The sequence below is a fragment of the Protopterus annectens genome, chromosome 8.part0, assembly GCF_019279795.1.
Source record: "Protopterus annectens isolate FY-2018-M chromosome 8.part0, PAN1.0, whole genome shotgun sequence".
Lineage (NCBI taxonomy): Eukaryota > Metazoa > Chordata > Ceratodontiformes > Protopteridae > Protopterus > Protopterus annectens.
Genome location: NC_056741.1, coordinates 1,256,128,433 through 1,256,149,585, shown reverse-complemented (window position 1 = coordinate 1,256,149,585; position 21,153 = coordinate 1,256,128,433). Strand labels below are relative to the sequence as shown.

General features: G+C 37.1%; 1 protein-coding gene across 1 annotated transcript in view; it reads left to right on the top strand.

Annotated features, from left to right (window-relative positions):
* The window catches only part of LOC122809343 (protein c-ets-1-B-like), a 29,112-nt gene extending 8,450 nt beyond the window's left edge, over window positions 1–20,662 (top strand). Inside the window, exons 5-8 of the mRNA XM_044080750.1 lie at window positions 2,494–2,760; window positions 3,779–4,021; window positions 12,605–12,723; window positions 18,186–20,662. Of these exons, the coding sequence (XP_043936685.1) occupies window positions 2,494–2,760; window positions 3,779–4,021; window positions 12,605–12,723; window positions 18,186–18,401 (845 nt within the window). The 3' untranslated portion in view covers window positions 18,402–20,662. The remainder of the gene's footprint in view (window positions 1–2,493; window positions 2,761–3,778; window positions 4,022–12,604; window positions 12,724–18,185) is intronic.
* The last annotated feature ends 491 nt before the right edge of the window (window positions 20,663–21,153 follow it).

Below are 21,153 nucleotides of genomic sequence, written 5' to 3'. Positions count from 1 at the left end.
TTTTTGGTCCTATAATTTGTTGGTTTTAATAGCAAGTAATATTCTCGTTTAAATGTAGGAGAAAACAAGTTTTCATTTATTATGAGCCTTTTCTACCCACCCTGCTGTGGCTTATCTCTAAAATGTTTTATCTTTATTTTACAACTTCAGAATTATTTGAAAATTCAGCTGTACCATTATGTTGTGATGTTACCGCAGATTTAAATAGATTCTGTGGATCACAATCTATATATATATAGATATATATATATATATATATATATATATATATATATTTTTTTTTTCTATGATCATTGTATGGTCTTTTACAAGTTTAGGGAATATGTTTGTAGATAAACTGATGAGTCAATATAATCAAGTTTAAAATTTCAAAAATCAAAAATGCCTGACAACTATTTTATCTGAATGTAAATTCCTAAAAAAATTATCAAAACACAACAAGTATAATCATCCAAATTATGTTTGGGAGGAGGTATATCCTTCATGCTCCAGAGATGACACGACACCTGTAACCTTAACCCTAAATGTTAACCTAATACTAAGCTTGACTATAACCCTAAGCTTAAACCTAAACACATAAAAAGCTGCCTTCTTGGTTTAGTTTACATACTTTTAAACCTAACCCAGCACTAACATTAAGCAAAACCCCAGTCCCTAGCTAAAAGTCAGTTCTAAATATGTTTCTGACTTGTACAACTACTACATCAGTTATGTCTGGCCAAAAGGCATTTAATTCAATGTAACATTCACACAACTTAATTTTTGATCAGTGCAACATTCAGACAAATCACATTTGACCAAAGGGACATGGCCAAACTGCCACTGATACAGTAACCAAATTTCCATTTCTTACAGATTTAAAAAATGACACTTTAAGTGTGATGCAAATAATTGCAAAATGATAAGTATGAGAGGCAAAGTCATGGAACAAAGTTCAGTGTGAGGAAGGAGGTGGTAATAGGAAAATAAAAATAAAAAAATAAATTGGAAAGCAGTATACAAATGCAGAAAAAAATTATAATATATGATAACAGGATATTTAAGCAGAAAACATTATTATTATTATTCCCATTGTACAGTTAATGGGAGCACATTTTGAATACTATTTACAGTTTTAAAGACCTCTGTCTCTGCAGGGACACAAACAGGACAGAATCTGTCCGGCTATCATCAACCAGAATTGTGAACAAGTTTCAGGAAAAGTTAGTAAAAGAGCTTAACTCTAACATAGCATTAAAACCTTCAAACATTCCACAGCACTCCCCATGCATTTGGGAGGTTTACTAGCCAGCTTTCACTTTAAAACAGTTAAGTGAGCAGGTAGAGTCTTTAGTCTGAAACAGTATAGTACATAAAGTGCTAAGCACAGAAATGTAAAATGTAAAATCAATCTGTATTTATTTTTCTGTATTCTGGTTTATGCATTTTCTGGTTGATAAAGCACTCTGTATTTTGTAGTGCTTTCATCAGTACCACATACTCTAGCAGTACTAATGAGATAGTGAAGTATCCTAAAGTACATCACATGCTTCTCATAGCTGTGTTCTGAAGAGGCCCTCCTGGTACTGCTCTGAGATGCAGTAGGTATTCTAAGTTAATATGTAAGAATTTGCCAGGGAAAAGTAGACATGAGACAGTCATTCAGTTATCTGAAGACAACCAGTAAATTCAAAGATGACAGAAACATTTTTCATAAAAGATATGCAAGCCTGGTGATGTAGATGAAGGGGAGAGATAGGAATGATGTTTGCTAAAAAGAGTGATGAACATTTTACTAGTAGGAGAAAAATGTATAATTTTTAGTGGGCTGTATCAGTTCTGGTGAGAGAGGAGAATGTTGGCTTTGTGTTATTTAGTTATGTTGTATCCAGGAAAGAAAGTGGTCATACTAGGTGGGACAAGCCATGTTTATCCTCCGATGCATGTACATACGTAACTTAGTGCTAACTCTGTATGCAGAAATGCTGAAAATACTACATCAGAATGAGAAGTTCCATATACAAATATATAACGTTTGGTGATGTGTGTGCAGGGCTAGATTTTAACTCATAGTTTAATCTCAGTGGTTGAGTAGCACTAACTTCAAGTAGTTCTTATTCAGTCCACAGGTTATGCATGCTAAAAATGCCCTCCAGAGCAATCTGGTTTCCTAAACTCTGTTTGCAAGGAGTAGCTGGAATATCTAGCTGTTTAAGCTGAAGTGAGCACAAGGATCGACTTCCCAGTGGGTCAGCATGAACCACTCATTTTGCTACAAAGCTAAACCTTTTTTTTTCCCCGTCTACAGTCTAAATGTTGTTGTAGAAGAGGTAACCTAAAAAGTACTGTGGACCAGTATTTCATGCATAGTGAGTGTAGTTTCTGATGAAGGCCTGAAATAAAAAAAAATCTTTCTTTTTTCATTTAACTGAAATATAAGTGCTAAAGAGTATGTGCTAAGTAATACAGAAAATGTGTTCTCATGTTATATCCCTTTTTTTTGTGCCTGTCCAGCTGATATCACAGAACATATACAGAGTGTGCCTTTATCAAATCCATTGGAATCTGAAGTACTGCCTCAGTCCTACCAATCACTACAGCCTGTGTGTCCTCAGGATCTACAGAATGTAAATGGACGTACAGACTATAACATCAGTGAACTGACCTGTCCTACTGGTAGGGTACGATCTAGTCACAGAGCAACCTTAATGCCTACAGACTATTTCCTCCCACAGCAGCTAGAGCCTGGACTTGACACCTGCAGAGACATCATGCAACCAGGTAAGGAGTCAGAACCCTGAAATGCTGCCATCTTTTTGAAGTACCTACAGTTTATGACATAATTGTGATGTATTATCTATTAAATTAATACCTTAAGCATTCAGAGGACTAACAGTGAGATAACGCATCAAATCTCCAAATCAAACTTTTTTTTTTTCAGTTGCACTTTAATATAGTACAAATGGGGTAGTTCATGTAATGCATTTTACGATATATTTTTGTTTAGTATAGGTTATTATTGCTACTGCAATCTAGAAACTAATGCAGCACCTGCTGTAATAACTAGTAATAATTACTTACATTGCTTTAAGGAAATAATTAACACCTACTGTCATAATGTGCTTTTCTAAAACTAAATTTATTAGAATCCCTTCTGCCTGTGTAGTTTGAGTATAGATTATTATCATTAGTGGCGCAACCCAGAAAACAAATGCAATATTACAGTAATAACCAATGGTAATAAATATTATTTTAAGGAAATAAGTAACATCCATTGTAATAAGATATTTTTTAAACTAGATTAATTATAATAATTTTACCGGTTATGATTTACGAAAAGTCAAGCTTTGTCAATAACTAAGGAAGTAGATTAAGGGGAAAGCCTATCATAAGGGTGCAGAGCATATCATAGGCTGACATATGGTCCTATGTCGAATATTAGTACTGAAATTAAGCAGTGTGTTACACTTATGGAAAGTTAATGAACATGACAGGGCTTCTGTATGCTGAAATATATCTCCCCTCCAACACATGCATCTAGAGTAGCAGAGAATTAAAACTCTTGGCAAGTATGTAATATAGTGCTGTGAATTTTCAGTTCTAGAGATATCAGAAGTTTAACTAATATGTAAGGCTAGTCAACTGTTTTAATAATTACATAGAGATGTAGTGTTTTCGAAGTTCTGTTACTCAGAAAAGTTGTTCTATAAATAGAATATCACAACTCCTGAACTACATTTTGAGATGGCTGTATTTCAACTCTTCAAAAACAATTAAATTCTTCATTTTCATTACACAGCAGAACAGATATTCGGAGAAAATGACTTCCACCACGCTCCATATGAGTACGAGCCCAGAGAGAAGGTGAGGCAGTGGTATGATGGCTACTTTTCGTGTGACTCGGGTATTGATGGATGCACACTCGACAACTTCTACTCACTTAACAAAGAGAGGAATTGTGTTAAAGCACACGGAACCAGTTCCACTGAAAAGAGCAAGGCTTTCATTAACAGCAGTGGCAACTTGACTGCCGCTTATACAGGTGAGATGAACAAAAAGACTTCATTGTTCACTGAGTTCCAGAAACAATGCAATACTACAAATAGCAGGGAAAACATTGTTCAGAATTTATGTCCTTTTCCTCATGTTAGGTGTAATAGGTTAATGAATTATGGCTAGCATCTTAAATCACAGTTTACTGCACATAGGACTCTACAAAATACTCTTTCTTTCAAAGTATACTCATTTTAGGGCACTTATCTGCTCTCTAATAGTGTACTATGTTTAGATAAAAACAAAACAGGAGCCCACTGCCATACTTATCAAACATTTAATAGAAAAGTTAAAATTAAGGACTAAGCACTTCCATCTTACACATTAAAAATACTTCATCAGAGTGATAGCCTGGTGTAACTAGAAATGATATATACAAAACATACAACCAGTCAGATGCAAGGCTAGTTAATTAATGAGATGGTGTCACTTCACAGAATTTTCACTGAATATATTAGGTTGAAAAATAAAACCCAGCTAGTATAACGTGTTTACTTGCAAGCAAATATCCATTACAAGTAAATACATACCAATATAAATTGTTTTTTAACAATAATGACAATGATCCACATATTGAAATTATAGCTGATTTCATCTTTACTACACTGGCAGGATCACTGTGTGATTAATACTTAGAGCAGCCGAGACATGAAGCCTCACTTGCCAGGTGAGTTCCTTGAATTCAAGTAAGGTCTCAAGATCCCCACTTAAATCGGTTACCACCACCCTGTCAATGACAAAAAATAAAAACTTCTTAAAATTAGGACATTCAGGAGTATGCCTAAATAAGGCATTGGTGGTCTTCTTTTTTCTAATCTCATAAATGTGCTCACATATTCTGTCTTTATATTTTCTAATTGTTTACCCTATGTAAAAAGCATTACAGGAGCCGCAGGTAGCCAAGTTAACAATGTGGGTTGTATTACAGTTACACTTCCCCAGGCATGGTATAGTTCTCTCAGAGTTGTACACTACCACTTAAGGACATTCGTAGATAAACTTACACATCTTGCAGGTTCCACATTTCCGCATAGTGTCATGACCCATAGCTTTTCCCCTGAAGGCAAATCCAATATGGCCTTAATATTTTTACTTTTGGAGTAAACAGTCATTGGGGCAGTTCATAGATCTCATCAGTAAATATTATGTCCCAGTTCAACCTCATTGTACTGGTATAAAGGTAGACATCCTTGCAGAATGGAACAGTAAAACAGGGATTGAATTATCAACCATGTCATTTCATGTCCTCCCTAAGGATGGTCCACCTATATGCGCTGCTATGCATGATTTTGTTTTTATTCTTAAAATGGGTGGAAATTGATGATATTAATGCCCCACCACTTCAGCTCTAATATCCCTTAACAACTGAATAGGGTTTCCCCTTTGTACAAACAAACAAATCAACTGGGGTATTTCCTTGTCAAAAGTTATGTCGTCAGATATTAATCTGGAAAGCCTTACCATCTGGCCTTTTATGATGGAAATGGTGACAACTATTAAAGTGGAGATATGTGCTGGAAAGGGATCACTACTAAATCCCAAATACTTACAATACCGAAGACTGAATCCCGAGACCAGATACCCAAAAGACAAGAAGACCGGAAGACCAGAAGTGCAAATTTCTAAATCGCAAAGTACGGAGATGTCAAGAGGTTAGGTAAATATCTCTGTTTGGTTGTGTTGATTAGGGGCTTTAGTGTGTGTGTAAGTGTGTGTTGTGACTGTGATGTGTGTGTGCGGGGAATGTAGGTGTGTGGAGGTGTTTTCGTGTGTTTGTCTGTATAGTGCGACCTTGGAGTTAGAATATTTAAGTAGGGGGGTCTGGGGGGTGCACGGGGGTTTGCTCCCCTGCTTTTATGTAGTGTAGGTTTGTGTGTTTGTGGTTTGGGTAAAGGTGTGTGTATGTGTATGTGTGTGGTGTATGTTTTGTGTAGTGTTCGGGATTTTAAATTTCACGCTTCTGGTCTTCCGGTCTTCCTGTCTTTCGGGTAACTGGTCTCAGGATTCTGGTCTTCGGTATTGTAAGTATTCAGAATTTAGCAGTGATCCTCTGGAAAAAGTCTCCTTCCTGTAAATGGTGGAGGTGTAACACTCATGGACCAAATTTGTCTCACCTGTCAAGCCCTTAAGGCAAAACACAAAACTAAACATATTAGTCATAGGTGATTCCATCATGTGACACACAGGTGTCCCTCTCACCAGGATGGATAAGGAAAAGGTCACGGTCAGCTGTCTGTCAGGTACCAAGATCCGCAATATCACACATGAACTCAGGTCTCTTAACAACAGGCATTATTATGACTCTGTAATAGTCCATGTTGGTGTGAATGACTTCAGACATGCCTGTCTGGACTATCTAAAGAGAGACATGACTGAGCTCTCAGACTATGTGTCTCAGGCAGGTGTGTCCCTAGCCTTAAGCAGCATTTTACCTTCACCTAGGGTGATGCCGCAATACAAACAGAAATTGATTGACTTCTATAATTGGCTTAGTTTCTGGTGTCATTCTAAGGGGATCCATTATCTGTCAACCTGGGGTGACATCAGTGGAGGCTGGTGACTTCAAATTAAAGGGGGGCTGCAGGAGACAGCTGAATGGGTGGGGCTAATAGGAAGGGGTGTGGTCAACTAGAAAGGGGCAGAGCTATGCTCAAAACCACAAGAACTGGGACCTTAATTAAATACGCTGCCCTGGGTGCCAAACCATCATTATGAGAGTCCAGTCAAGACAAAATGAAGTGGAGAAGAAAAAAAAAAATATTTCAATGCATTCCCTACATGACAGCTTACTTAATATCTAGATGGAAACAAAAAGGTTGCGAGGCATGAAAAAAATAAATTACTTTTTAAAAACATTACTGAAAATGCCACTCAAAATCAAGTATAAAAAAAAGCAGCACTCAACTTAAACCACTCTACTTATCCTTAAGCTGCAGTTCTAATTATAATTTATATTCAGCTTTATAAAAGTAACATGCAACCACCAAGTATTTTTTGAATAATAAGCATATATCAACAGTATAAAAATATGACAGAAAACCAGAACATTCTGCAAAGTCAAGGACAGATGAAAAGCCACAACTGTACTTGTGTCTACCTTGGATGGGGGATACTCAATCTGCGCACTTACCTTGCTTGGACACATCCAAAGTCACTACATGGGGGAGTGGGGTACAAGTATGTCACAATTTGAAATGTATCCGGCTGACGGTGATGGCTCTGGCCCAACACATTTGTCATACTCTCTCAACCTCAGAGCAAGAAATCTGGACAAAGCCATAAATAAAAGTGGGACAAAGGCCCACAAATAAGGACAATTTTTAAATATTGCTCTTACAAACTTAGAAAGTTAATAAAATAGTAGGTCTTGCATTAGTATGAATTTTCTGAAGGGTATGAAATCTGAAACTCAAACTTCTGTTATTATTTTCTAACTTCATTCTTTAACGATTTGCCACTAATTCGCCAGAAAACCACAATTTTATGAAAAACAGAACAAAATCGTGATGCAAAAATCTAGATATTCTGTGAATATCTGTACATACACACACACACACACACACACACACACACACACACACTGCCTCCATATGCATTTCATCATTCTTCTCTCTAAAAAGAAGGATGCAGCAGAAGAGCGTGAGTGTGTGTGTGTGTGTGTGTGTGTGTGTGTGTGTGTGTGTGTGTGTATATATATGTATATATATATATATATATATATATATATATATATATATAAAACACCTGCTAAGTAGCATAGCATGTCACTTAATTTTCCTAAGACACAGTTATTTTTTTTTTCCAGCAGAATTGTTCCTCAGCCAACAAGTCTTCATTTAAATTAGGTCCAATTCATATGGATGTGATAGTATTCAAGGAGAATGTAAAAAAAAAAAAAAAAAAACATTTAATGCAAGTATACAGGCACATCTATAAGGCAATGCATAATTTGTTCCAGCACTGGACGGTTCAGAGGGTATACATTCCAGTTCTGCCTTTTCGGTTTAAAATTTATGGACATCACTGAAACCCAGAACATGGAAAGCAAGAGGAGATAGAGCTAACTGTGCAAGGCACACTTACTTGTTTGCTCACAGTGATCATCGTACACTAAAAACATTTCTATCATTTACTGCCAAAATGAGCATCCCATTTCACAGAGATCACAAATCCAAATCCATACTTCCTTCCTTTCATAATGACATGCAAATTAAAAATATCACAAGGTCATATTCAACTGTCTGGAGGTGGCAGATCAATAGTATTTTGTTTTTCAATTTAAAGGTGGAGGAGTGAGACTCAGAAGTAGTAAAACAGTCTGTTGTATTGTTGTAGGTAAGGAAAACTACCCAAAATGCAATAAATAAGGAGGGAAGGCCAAGCATTGCTTGTTCGGCACACCAAGTTTCCAGATCTCTGGAAAATGCATAAAATGTTCACTTCATGATATCTGTGAATCAACACCACAGGGATCCCCATTTATTTAATTTAGTCATTGCAGACTAAACAGTGGTAATATAATCGTTGAAAACCTTTTTGACAAGCCTCCTGTATCTGCTCTTTTACTATTAATTTTTTTTTTCAGCAAGGACACTAAAGCTCTAAGGTGATGTAAGATCCAGTATAAGATTACTTAGCTTATAAAGGTGACTCTGTGACTACCTTGAAGATCTGATATGCCTGGCATACTATTACATTACCCAGTTTAAATAGGTTTATATATGTGAGTACAGCAACAACAACAAGCATATAACAATGATCTTTAAATACTTTACAGTTTTAGAAGACAACTTGTTAAGGAAAATATGAAACAACTGTAAGGCTACTCAGCTTTAATTCAAAATTCTTAGTTACATGAACCCCAGTAGATAATGAAACAAGAACAATACAAATTCCTTATGAAAAAAATGGAAGCTGTATTGTCCTGGTTATTGATCCATATTGTGTGAAATGTGTATTACTTGTAAGTAGGTAAAATAAAGTTTAACTGAAGATGTGAAGGTGTGAAAATGGTTTCAGAATATAAAATTTTATCCATCCATAACTCCTTTTCCCATTTTTACACATGGGGTCGGGGTGTCACTTCAACAGTAAGAATCATCTAGAGCCACAGCTGGTCTGTCATACCACACACTCATACCTATGACCAACTAAGAGTGCCCAGTCCATCTACTAGATGGCTTTGGAATGTGACTGGAAACTGGAGCACCTGGAGGAAACCAAAGGAAGGACATGCAGACTCTGTAGATTAGGCATCCCAACTGAGAAATTGAACCAGAGAACCTCTTGCTGTGAAGCAACAGTGTTTTCTGCTGCACCACCATGCTACACAATCAATGCTATCCATAATTAATAAGCTAGTTTATCCCAACTACAGATTTATATATATAATGAGTTTATGCAGTTACACAAGTACTTTAAAATTCCTGAAGGTAAAATGCCCTTTAGATGCTAAGAAGTGTGTTTGATTAACTCATTTTTAACTGAAAGTCTATAAGATACACAAAGTATCATAAAATTAATCTGCAACTCAGGCTGTGCTGAAAAAGTGCTGACCTTTTTGTACTTTTATAAAACAAGAAACTGAAATATACAAAATGGCTATTTTACAGGTGCAGCATAGTTATCTATCCTTACAGTGAATAATTTTACACATCATTTATCAATCCAGTAGAGATATACAGTTTTTAGTACTTGCATTGCATGCAAGGTACATATCACCAAGGAAAGAGTAAAAATATCATATGTAAGTCAGTCTCAGTCAGCTGTCAGCTCAGCTTAGAGCTTTTCACTATCTGTGTCCGATCGAACAAAGTTAGGATGAATGATTTCTGTAATGCTGCTGCAAACTAAACAAGTTAACTGTCTGCTGCTAATTGTTTCTCACTCTTTTCCCAGCACAAAAAGCCCAGGAAGTGAGCAAGAACCAATCAGTAGCGATTCAGCCCATCCATGTCACTTATGTGACTGCGGACGTGGCAGTCTGAGCCCCTTCCACTTCTGTGCGGTTACAGTCTGCATAGACTTCTGGGCATCAGACTGATGCCTTCGCTCCTTAATCTGGACTACTTTTATGGCAGTCCAGATTTACAGAAACATTTTTTTTTTAAACCCGGAACTCGGTGAGCATGCACAGTTCGAGTTCCGGGACTTGCGAGTCAGTCGGACTCGCAACTAAGTAAGCAGCCAACTTAGAAATAATTATATTTTAGTTTTTAAAAATGTTCCTTATTTTTCTTTCTTGTTTCTTGCTGGGGGGGGCTGCAGTCCAATGGGATAAGCCGCCATTGGGTGACATGATCGACAGACCTTGATGCTTTGCCAGAAATGGTCTTCATCTGTCACCCCTAGGATTTCAGCTACTGGCCAAGACTTTTGCCACCCCCATCGTGCCATTTTTAGGCAGTGTCTCAAGGACAAACTTCCCGACATAAAAACTCCATCTAAAAACAACCTCAAGGTTATGCTGCTAAATGCTAGGAGTTTAATATGAAACTGCACTCACTGGAAGCAGTCCTGACCTTGGAAGACGCAGACATTTGTGTAGTCATGGAGAGCACCCCAGCCATACCGGGTTACACCTCCTTCCACACGTTCAGACCACAAACTGAAGGCATGAAAACTAAAGAAAGCAGCGTATCAATATTCATTAAAGTTAAACAGTATGATTCCCTGGAGATACTTCAGGTGCAATTAACTGTTTTGTACGACACCTGTTCAAGTCATTGCCAGCTACAGGACCTCCTCCATGAATCAGGACACCCACTCTGCCTATTTGGATCCTAGAGTCTATCAAGATACATCTGAAAACCATGTCTTTGGGCAACTTTAACTACCCATCCATTGACTGGGTAAATTACTCTTGCTCAAACTCACTTGCCCAAAGGTTCCTCAACTTTGTTAACTCCAATGACCTGGACCAGCTGGTTGACACCCCCACAAGTGGTGCCAACATCCTGGATCTGGTGCTTACCAGTATGGAGGATCACTGTAGCACCCCCACTGTGAGGTCTTCCCTGGTGAGATCTGACCACAAATCAGTCTCATTTGAAGTAATTATCACACCTGACCCCCCACCAGTAGCAACTAAACTAAAAACTTTTCCAAAACAGATTATAACCTCTTACGGGATGATATAAATTGCTTCACTGCACCTCCCCCCTCAGCCCATTAGCCTAGTAACTTACTATGATCCAATAAGATATCAAGGTAGTTAATACTTTCAATACTAATAGAATAGGTGAACTTCAGAAAAGGTGTAGAATTCTGCCACTGATTTAAAAAAAATGACCATTGTTCTATACTATCTTTCCACAATATAAGTACATCAACAAGGAACCTGTAGTAGGCATATGTCAATGAAAGTAAATGGGGGATGAAAACTGTCTTTTTTTCTCCCAATGCTGCACCCATTGCAACTCCTGAAATTTGATGGTAGTACTCTCCCTCGAAAAATATAAATTATTATTCAAGGTTAGATCAAGCAAAGCAGTAACTACTCGCACATCCTGAATAGATAGAGTTGTCACCCCCTCTAGTTCCTTTCCTTTTCATTATGTGCATACAGCAGCTTTGTTGATCTGTTCCCTCTGACCAGTAAGCTCAAAGCTGAACCCAGATGCACACACACTTCCTCTGGGAACTATTCCCTGCATCTAAACACTGTTTGCAGTCATCTCATTGGGTCTTTGTGCATAGCTTACAATAATTCTGTCAATGTTCCTGGGGCTTCAAGCTATCAAAGGCTACAGAAATGAGCTTTCTTAGAAACTTGTCTGTAAGTCTAGGAATGTCATGTGGGCTCTTTCATCATCTCCAACTTCTGTTGCATCTATCTTACTGCAAACATCAATTCAATTTGTACTATATCATAATCTGAATTGCAGCTGCTCATCTCCCATCTTACTTTCTATGTATGCATATTTGTTTATCAATCACCCTCTCCAGCAGTCTGACAGGAGTCTGATACTTTTGAATTGCATAGAGTTGTGGATATCTCCTTTGTTCTTGTACAGTGTGTGTGTGTGTGTGTGTGTGTGTGTGTGTGTGTGTGTGTGCGTATGAGAAATGGCCACAGATATTTACACTTACACACACATACACACACACACACACACATATATATATATATATATATATATATATATACATACATACATAATACAAGTCTATGACCTGATGCTCTGTATCTTTGATTGAATTCAGCAACCTGATGGAAGGTGGTACTATCTTTCAATCACTAGTATATTTTAAGTAAGCAAGTTGTGATGATTCATTTTCTGAACTATATAGAGAAAACTTGTGAAGTCTCTTCACCAGTCTCAAACTACTAAAATCAAATAGCTGCTGTAGCTCATACAGAATGTACATTTTCAGAATACTGTACTTCAATTTTATATGATCAGTCACTGGCCAACATTTATAAGTCATACTTTACTGTATTATGGTAAAATGAATAGAGTGCATGCAGCCTTACTGTATCAGAACAAATAGGTGCTGATTTTAACAGAATCTCTTCATAAATAAATGTACTGATGTTATAACATGTTACTTTTATCTCTTCGTTTTACAGGTACTGGTCCCATCCAACTGTGGCAGTTTCTTTTGGAGCTTTTACTTGATAAAACATGCCAATCTTTCATCAGCTGGACAGGGAATGGTTGGGAATTTAAACTGTCAGATCCCAATGAGGTAAGAAAGTGCTTCCACTTAACCAAATTGCCTACCTATACTGCAGTCTCACTTCTGATTCATGTTTTGTTACTTATAGTTTTCCATGTAGATGTTTATTCTTTATTGAGAAATCCCACTACATAGCAGCATCTTGTTAGTTTAATATTTTAAAAACAGTAAACAGATGACGACAGAAACACACCTTCAAACCCTAAGTGAAGTTTATGGGTTGAGCTATACTAAGCAGAAACAGAAAGAAGTTTGTAAAAACAGTTTGTTGTAAGTGGAAAACAGAACCAAGTAAACCATGTATTCATTTGGTTGTTGTTGTTGTGTCTTTCGGCTTTTCCCGGTTAGGGGTCGCCACAGCGGAACTCCGGTCTGCTAATAATTGGCAGTTGATTTGTACGTGCTGAGTTGCCGGCCCTAACGCACAACCTTCAACGAAGGTACACCCATTCACGCATGTCTCCACAGAAGACGCTCTGGCTGAGAATCGAACGGGACAACGTCTTGCTGTGAGGCGACAACGCTACCGCAGCACCACCACCGCGGATAAACCATGTTTTCATTTGGTAATCAATAAATTTGTCTCTATTTCCATTGTTTGGCAAATATTTTGTTATATTTCAGCTGTGTGTACACTTCTGCAGGTTGCCTTTTCTGTCACAGAGACAAGTATCTGCAAGATCTGTAGTAAATACAACATCATGGGACAGTTTACCTGTCACGTGTGAAAGCTATGTTCTTACTAAAGTAAATGTTGCCTATTATCTTCCAGCTGCTTCAGAATTCTCCAGGGATAATTTAATCTTTGATTTCAGTGTACACTTTAATGTACACTATAAAGCAAAACTTAGGTGTGGCAGGACGGAGGTTAGGTACAGAGGCTAAAGGAAAACAAATGTACACTTCCAGTGCCAGAACAAGTAAACTTTTTGTTAAAATAATAAATATGAAACATTAAATATAAGTACATGCAGCTTGACTCCGTGGTATAGGAGCCCTGACTGCTACCCAGGTGACCAGGGTTCAGTTAGTGGCCCCGGCCCTAAAGGAGACAGCCAGGGGCAGAGTTGTGTGAAGGGTATGGCCCTTTCACCTCTCAAGGGTAGCATGCACTCGAGAGCACAGTAGGTGGTATATTCTCCCTGGTGGAGAATGGAGTGACCACCACTCAGACTTTGAGGAGAGAGACAAGGCTACTTGGAGGGGATGCCAAATGTGGAAGTGGGGCAGCATGATACACTGTCAGCCTGTTGCACATCCCTCACTGGCACTTGACCAAATGCTGTGGGAGTCAGGGCATAAAAGTAGGAAATCTCAAGCTACCCCAATGGCTGTCTAAATGGTGGCCCCTCCAGGTCAACCCTCATGCTGGTGATGGAGAATGAATAGGCCAATGGCCTGTAGGGGGACAGCAGGAGGGCTGGGGGCTAATGATCAACTGACAGCAGAGGCAAAGAGTCCAAAACAAATATATATACATTGGTGAACTATGCATGTAAATTAATTATCCTTTCTTTAAATAGCATGGCCTCAAAAATATTGTCATTTAGACCATTCTTCTCACGGCCAGTTTTATCTGCGGTTTAGTTTTACATGGTAAAATTTGTTTTTAAAATCCCCCCCCCCCACAAACATTTTGCTTGTACACCTGCAGCAGTGTCAACTTGAAATCGACCTTATAATTGGCACTCACTTTGTGTTTGAATAAAGTATTAATAATACGGTCTTTCCTTAAATTATACAACTGCTGTTTTATACAGACTCAAAATACTGTGTCTTCGGGAAATTATAGTAAAAGTTACAATGCATACATGGATAACCACCTGCTAAATTGGTGCTCAAATAGTGCTTATATTCAAGCAGTTCTTTCTAATTCAAAGACTAACTGTAATTAAGCAGTGAATTATTTATAACACAGGAACTTACTTGCTAGTTTGTTGTCAAACTATCAAAGTTACAAGGAACCCCCTTTTCAGTGCACTCAGTGATATTTGCGAATGGTAAAGCACATTTGAATTCCCACTTAGATACTCTGGAAATAACTTCCTTAGTTGTTGGCTTTTTACTGTAGTCTAGCAGTAAATTCTTCAACAATCACCAAGTCATTTTAAATTAAATAGGAGATACCGCTGATCTATAAAATGAGTAACTTTAGCATACAGTGCTTCATTCACTTGTGCAACATTCAAAGTATTCCTGATGATACAAACTGCTTCCATGACAGATCACATTTATTGTGGAAAGCTTGATTAGTTTTGAAGTACAACATGTTTTAATAGCTATGAACTTTGTAAAAGGGAAGCTTCTGAGCTTCACTGACTGTAAATGACCATGTTATGAGCTAATTCCTGGAATTTTGGTTCCTATTAGATGACTGAAGATGCATTCTATCGAATGCGTCTTGGTCGAACTTAAAACAATGAAAAGGCAAAATAGCGAAGCAGCTTTTAAGCGAATTCTTTCCCAGGGAAAGAATTTGCTTGGCCGCTTCCATTACTTTGCCGTTTTTGGCACTGTAGTGCGATCTCGGAGTTGGTATATTTAAGTTGGGGGGGTGAGGGGGTGAAGCCTCCCACTTTATGTATTCTTTCAATTTTTTTTCTTTTTTTTCTTTCTTTTTTTTTGTTCTGAGCTTTCGAGATTGTAAGCTTTCGCTTACATGGGGTTGATTATTCATCGTTCGCTTTTTTAAGCGTTCGATGATATAATATAGACCCTGGAATTTCACATTATCCTAACAGCCTTAATAAATGCCATTCTTTCTCTGTCTGAATTTATTCTGTGTCATAAAATGTTTGTTTTGAAGGTGAATATTATTTTTAGCTTAACGGTAAATTATGGTTACCACCAGAGTAACAACCTATGCATGTATTTATTTATCCTTCAATGAATTTGCATGTCTGTTCAATTCCAGTGGTATTGGCTTAATTAAATTGTTTGAATCCTTTACTGAGGATATTCTGCCAGTTATAAGCCATGGGTATATTCACGCTGACAGGGTGACAGAGGTATTAAGAAGTGGGTACTTTCCGCTAAAAAACTGGCACTCATTAAAACAATTTTAGAGTTGTTTGAAAATAAATACTGTTTGAACAATTGATTTTAACAGGAAATTGTCTGTGTATGCATTGTCCATGTTTGCATTGTATTTTTCATAGATACATATATTAAAAGCAATTATTTCCTGCACCCTGAAATTGGAGAAAAGCACTTTCTTTATAAGTATGAGGACAGTAAAACATGTAAGTGGTTTATGTAGCAATATTTAGATGCTTATGCTTAAAGACAACTGAGGAATCTAGCATTTCTGTTAAACAGCATGTATATGGTTTACAGAAAAATACCGTTACTACTGCTTTATTTAAATATAAAGCAAGCACCAGTTATGAGATTGATTTGGAGTTTTCAGTGTTGCAGGTATTGGAAGAAAGTGTTTGGGTGTATTTAAAAAAAATAACTTTTGCTGTGAAAAGTGAAATGGCAGATAAAACTTAATAGCATTGAGGGATATGGTCTTAATGGCATTCTATCTCTGAAACCATACCTATCGATAAGAAAAAAATTGTAGTCTGCCTTTGCATATTTCTTTCCTGACATAATGCAGTTATTAATAGGCTGTGAGTTATCACAATTAAAGGGAAACATGATCAAGTAATTTTATTGAGGTTGTATTTAAATGGTATTTTTATTGTTTGCAATGTCTGATGATGTGCAATGTCTCAAAGCTAGCATTTATTGTGTTTGCATTATGCTTTCTTTTAAAAATTATATGTATTCATATTTAATGTACATTCCATTTTTGATGTGCTTGTCAGTTTCTGTAATACAGTTTGGTAAAGAAGCCAAATGCCATCTCCTGTTTTATCTCTGGCTATGTGATTATATCACTTCTTCCCATGAAGTTTTTCTTATTACTTCCAACAGATATATTACTGTAATTATAACGTGGGCCTATTCAAAACAGTAATTTCAAAAATGTATCTCTACGATAAACTAGTATTACTGGACTAAGTGATTTAAAATCATTCTCAATAATTTCTGTTTTAAAGGGGTTTACAACAGCAACTGGGAGTTGAAGTTGCTATAGTGTAAACTGCAGTTCAAGTCAGATACTGAAAACAATGAAATGTGTCCTTATACACACTCATTTAAAAAGCTATGTGTTTCATCAGTTTATTTCATTTAGCAGCCTTTCTGCCGTGTTTCTTAATTTTTCAGTACAGATGTATATAGAAACTGCTTAGCTATGATTCTTTTACAATGGCATATATTATTCTTGCAATGTGGATTTTGCTGAATGCCATTTCATTCAACAAAGCTAGTTGACATTCAGTGAAAGGGGAATATAACTTTCAACTGAGGTAAAGCAAGGTTGGAGCTGATTGCAATTAGTTGGAAGGGTGTGGGGAAGTAACCCCCCACCCACGCCTATACACGTGAAACACATTGTGATTTTTATTAAACTCTACTTTGCTAAGCTTTGTTTTTCAGTATGATAATCAGCAACATCCACTATAGGGAAACTTAACCTTTTGTTACTTGAAGACAGACTTTTTTTCAGTTTATTTTCTAATAAAAAAAATAACAGACTGTGTCAGATTCTTGATGTAATGAGTAAGTATTTTAACTAGCTAGTGTTTGTTACATCTGTGATCCAAGCCTTTTATTTTCTCAGTCATTACAGATAGCATGTTTTAAATGCATAGTTCATTACTAGGACTGTTTGTAGTTATGAGGGGCACAAAGATGGTTCCATTTATTTAATTGAAAACTCAAAATATTGAAACTCAAAGTATTGAAAACGCAAAATACTGAAAATAGGAACTTACCATTTCCCTACAGGTGGTGTGGGGGCGCAAGGGGCTTAGCTCTCTGCATTAAATAAATTTTCAGCATTTTAGGTTTCAATATTTTGTGTTTTCAGTCACGATAGAAATCCACAAAGTGACATCACTAAGAACTGAATATCATTATTTTAATGTTGTCGACTTTGCAGAGGCTAGACTGGTTGGACCCTAATTATGCTGGATAAAGCTTTCCTCATCATATCCAGCTATGTCCATGTCATACAGCAATCCTGGTTTATATTATACTGATATGTTGTTTGTTTGTCTTTTGGCTTTTCCCGGTTAGGGGTCGCCACAGTGGAACTCCGGTCCACTAATGATTGGCAGTTGTATTTTATGGTGTCGAGTTGCCAGCCCGACGCCCAACCTTCAACGAAGGCACGCCCATTCAACACATGTCTTTCGAACGCCCACTCGACCGTGGGGAGGACATGCAGACTCCACAAAGAAGGCACTCCCAACCAAAGCCACATATTTTTTTTGTTCATTTGCTCTATTTTCAGTCCATTTCTTATCAGATGGGTGGCAAAATATGGTTTATCTGCTAAGATACTGTAATGGTTTTCTCATTTCATATATCTTTTGTTACTAAACTTATCCATTTTTTTCTGCATCTTTCTTTAGGTGGCAAAACACTGGGGAAGGCGCAAAAATAAACCCAAGATGAACTATGAGAAGCTTAGCCGTGCCCTGAGGTATTACTATCACAAGAACATCATTCACAAGACAGGAGGCAAACGCTATGTCTACCGCTTTGTATGCGATGTGCAAAATCTTTTAGGAAAAACAGCAGAAGAGCTACATTTAGCCATGAACATTAAACCTCAGGAAAAGCAGTGATTGTTTCTGTACTGGAAATAGTGAGTGAAGGAACACATTGCACATGTGAGGAAAGGATGGTACAGAAACATAGTGAACTAGCAGTGTCTGTATGTGGCACCATGCATTTCATGAAGAACATGCCAGACTGTGTAGAACCTGCAGACAAAAACAGTAAACTCAGGGACCTTCACATGGAACCAATAGCGCTTGCAGCAGTGAACAGTCATAGAACGGAAGGGGACTTTCAGACTGTACTGCACATCTGGTACTTGAGAAGGGCAGTTCTTCTTAGGTTTATCTGGTCAGACTTTCGAGTCTAAAGAGAACACAAAACCCCAGTCTGATACTGGGAGGAAAGACAAATGTGTTCATCTGCCTGTTAGACAGAAATCATTTGGTCAGATAATCTAACATGGAGTAATTTTTTTTTTTTTTTTTTTTTCATGGGCCTACCACGTTCTAACGGGCTTCTATGTATGTATGTTGCAATTAAGCACTGTAGTTTTTGAACCACTGCTATGAAAACCCTGACACTTTCTTCTGCTCCATAGTTTTTTAAGTAAGCACCTTGCTGCCCAATACTTGTTCAAAATACCCTCTGTCTTCACCATCACAATGTATATCACCTATAGCAGTAAGTATATTCTGCCATTCAGTAAAGTTATTTCTTCAGTCTGAGTACAAACACTGTCAAAAAATGTGAAAATGCTTTGCAAGTCTAAATTTTAAAATAATGTGTTGTGAGTTTGTTATGTTTACATACTATAGGATAATTAACACTAGACCTCTTTTCCTTACCAAGAATGCTCACAGCAGAGTTTTTTTACCTCCATCTTGCAATTCTTATATGTACTGTCTGAAATATCCACCACATGCTCTATGCTTTTCAGTCTGATGCTTAAATGTAGTTGTCAGTTGATGCATAGGGTTAAGGCTGTGAGCTGTGGTTCCTGAGGTACAGTCTCTGATTCCCTCAGCCTTCATTTACCTACTGTGTTTCCTTGCATGTCACTTAACTAGGCAGTGCTTTGGGGCAATTGGGAATTTGGGCTGGACTCCTCACTGGTCTCCTGCACTGCAAGCCTAGTTAACTACCTATGATACCATTTTATACAAGTCCCACATATAATAATTTAGTTTAATGCATTCCTTTGCCCACATTATATGCACTAATAGCTTACCTTGTTACCTAATTTATAAAGCTAAAGTATGTTGGATATGCTAAATACTTAATCTTGCACAATTTTTGATAAGTACACTTACGTTATATGCAGCAGCAAGTTATTATTACATGCTCGGTCATTGCCCACTGATCACATGGTTCCTGTGTTGCTGTGATTCCTGAAAAGCAGTTAGATGATGTGTGTCATAGATTTTCAGCTGAATCTATTCACTATAGTTCGCACCAATTTGACTCCCTTGATAGTTTAATCAGATGTCCTTCATGCCCGGTTTACAGTCCCTCACTGGTAATGTACATGTAGTGAAGTTTGTTGAACATTCTGTAGACATAGCCCGTGAGATATCTGTCTGCTTAGCTGAGCCAAATACTGTTTGTTCAGCCATGTTAAAAGTCTTCTGCAACTTGTTATGACTAGGGGGTTGTTAGTGCCAAATCTAGAGGGTGTGGGAAACCCATATTACAGTATACATATAATAAAATAATGTATATGCTTTGAAAACTAGTTTGAAATGATAAATGGATTTTACAAAACTGAATGTAATGTTTAAAGGGAAGCTTATGTCTTAAAGTTTCAGAGGGTACAAATATTAAACAATATGGGGTAGGGTAACCTTTGCCAGATGTTGTCGATTTCTGGCTGTGACCTGGAAAAATATCCCCTAAGGGTTTTATACCACAGGTATTATACATTAAAATACATTTTAGAATGATCAGGTTCTTTGTGTAAAGAAAGTTTTCTTCAATACTTGTTTTAACCATTATGCACTGATTTACATGAATACCTTATCAACAGGTTATATTCAGAATGGTAAATGTACAAACCACAATTGTTTTCTGTATACTGTATGCCTGTGACACATCAGATTTACATTCTCATTGATAAGTCTTTGGCACGTTGCTTAATATCTGACTTTGAGAGCAGCAAGCACTAATCTAACTTTTTTATTAACTTCCATTTTTTGGGGGGAGGAATATGTAGCCATATACTTTTGTACATTACCTTGAATTTTGTAAATAAAGCCAAGAAAACATGCTTTTTTATGTACTGTACATTGTTATATTCCAAATAAAATAAATATCATTTATTCTTAAAAAAGTTCTTTCATTTTTTTCATTTACTGTTGAATACCATGGTGTATAATTAATCCAATAGCTGTATTTGGTTATTTAGAGTGCACATTTTCTACTAAGTATTCCTGACTCCCTTAATGGCAATTACACCATAAGCCTGTCTGCTGTCTTCATCCCATCAGCATAAAGGTTTGGTTTATCCCCCACCCACTCCCACTGGAGACCAGTGGTCACCTTGAAAAGAGGAAAGTGCAGAAACAGAGACCCAACTGTTTCAAAGTGTACAACTACAAAGCATCTGCAATGTGGTGCTATCCTTGGCACTTTTTGAGGACTGTTTTGTTTGCATTATTTTTCCATTTACTTGTGATCTTTGCAGTCAGACAGAGTTTGCACTGCAGAAGCAGTGCCTGTAGCAGTGGTTCCAGGAGTGTAGTTCCAAATTCTTGATCTAGATGTATGTATTACACTATTTATTTATTTATTTATTTATTTATTTATTTATTTGCAGTTTGT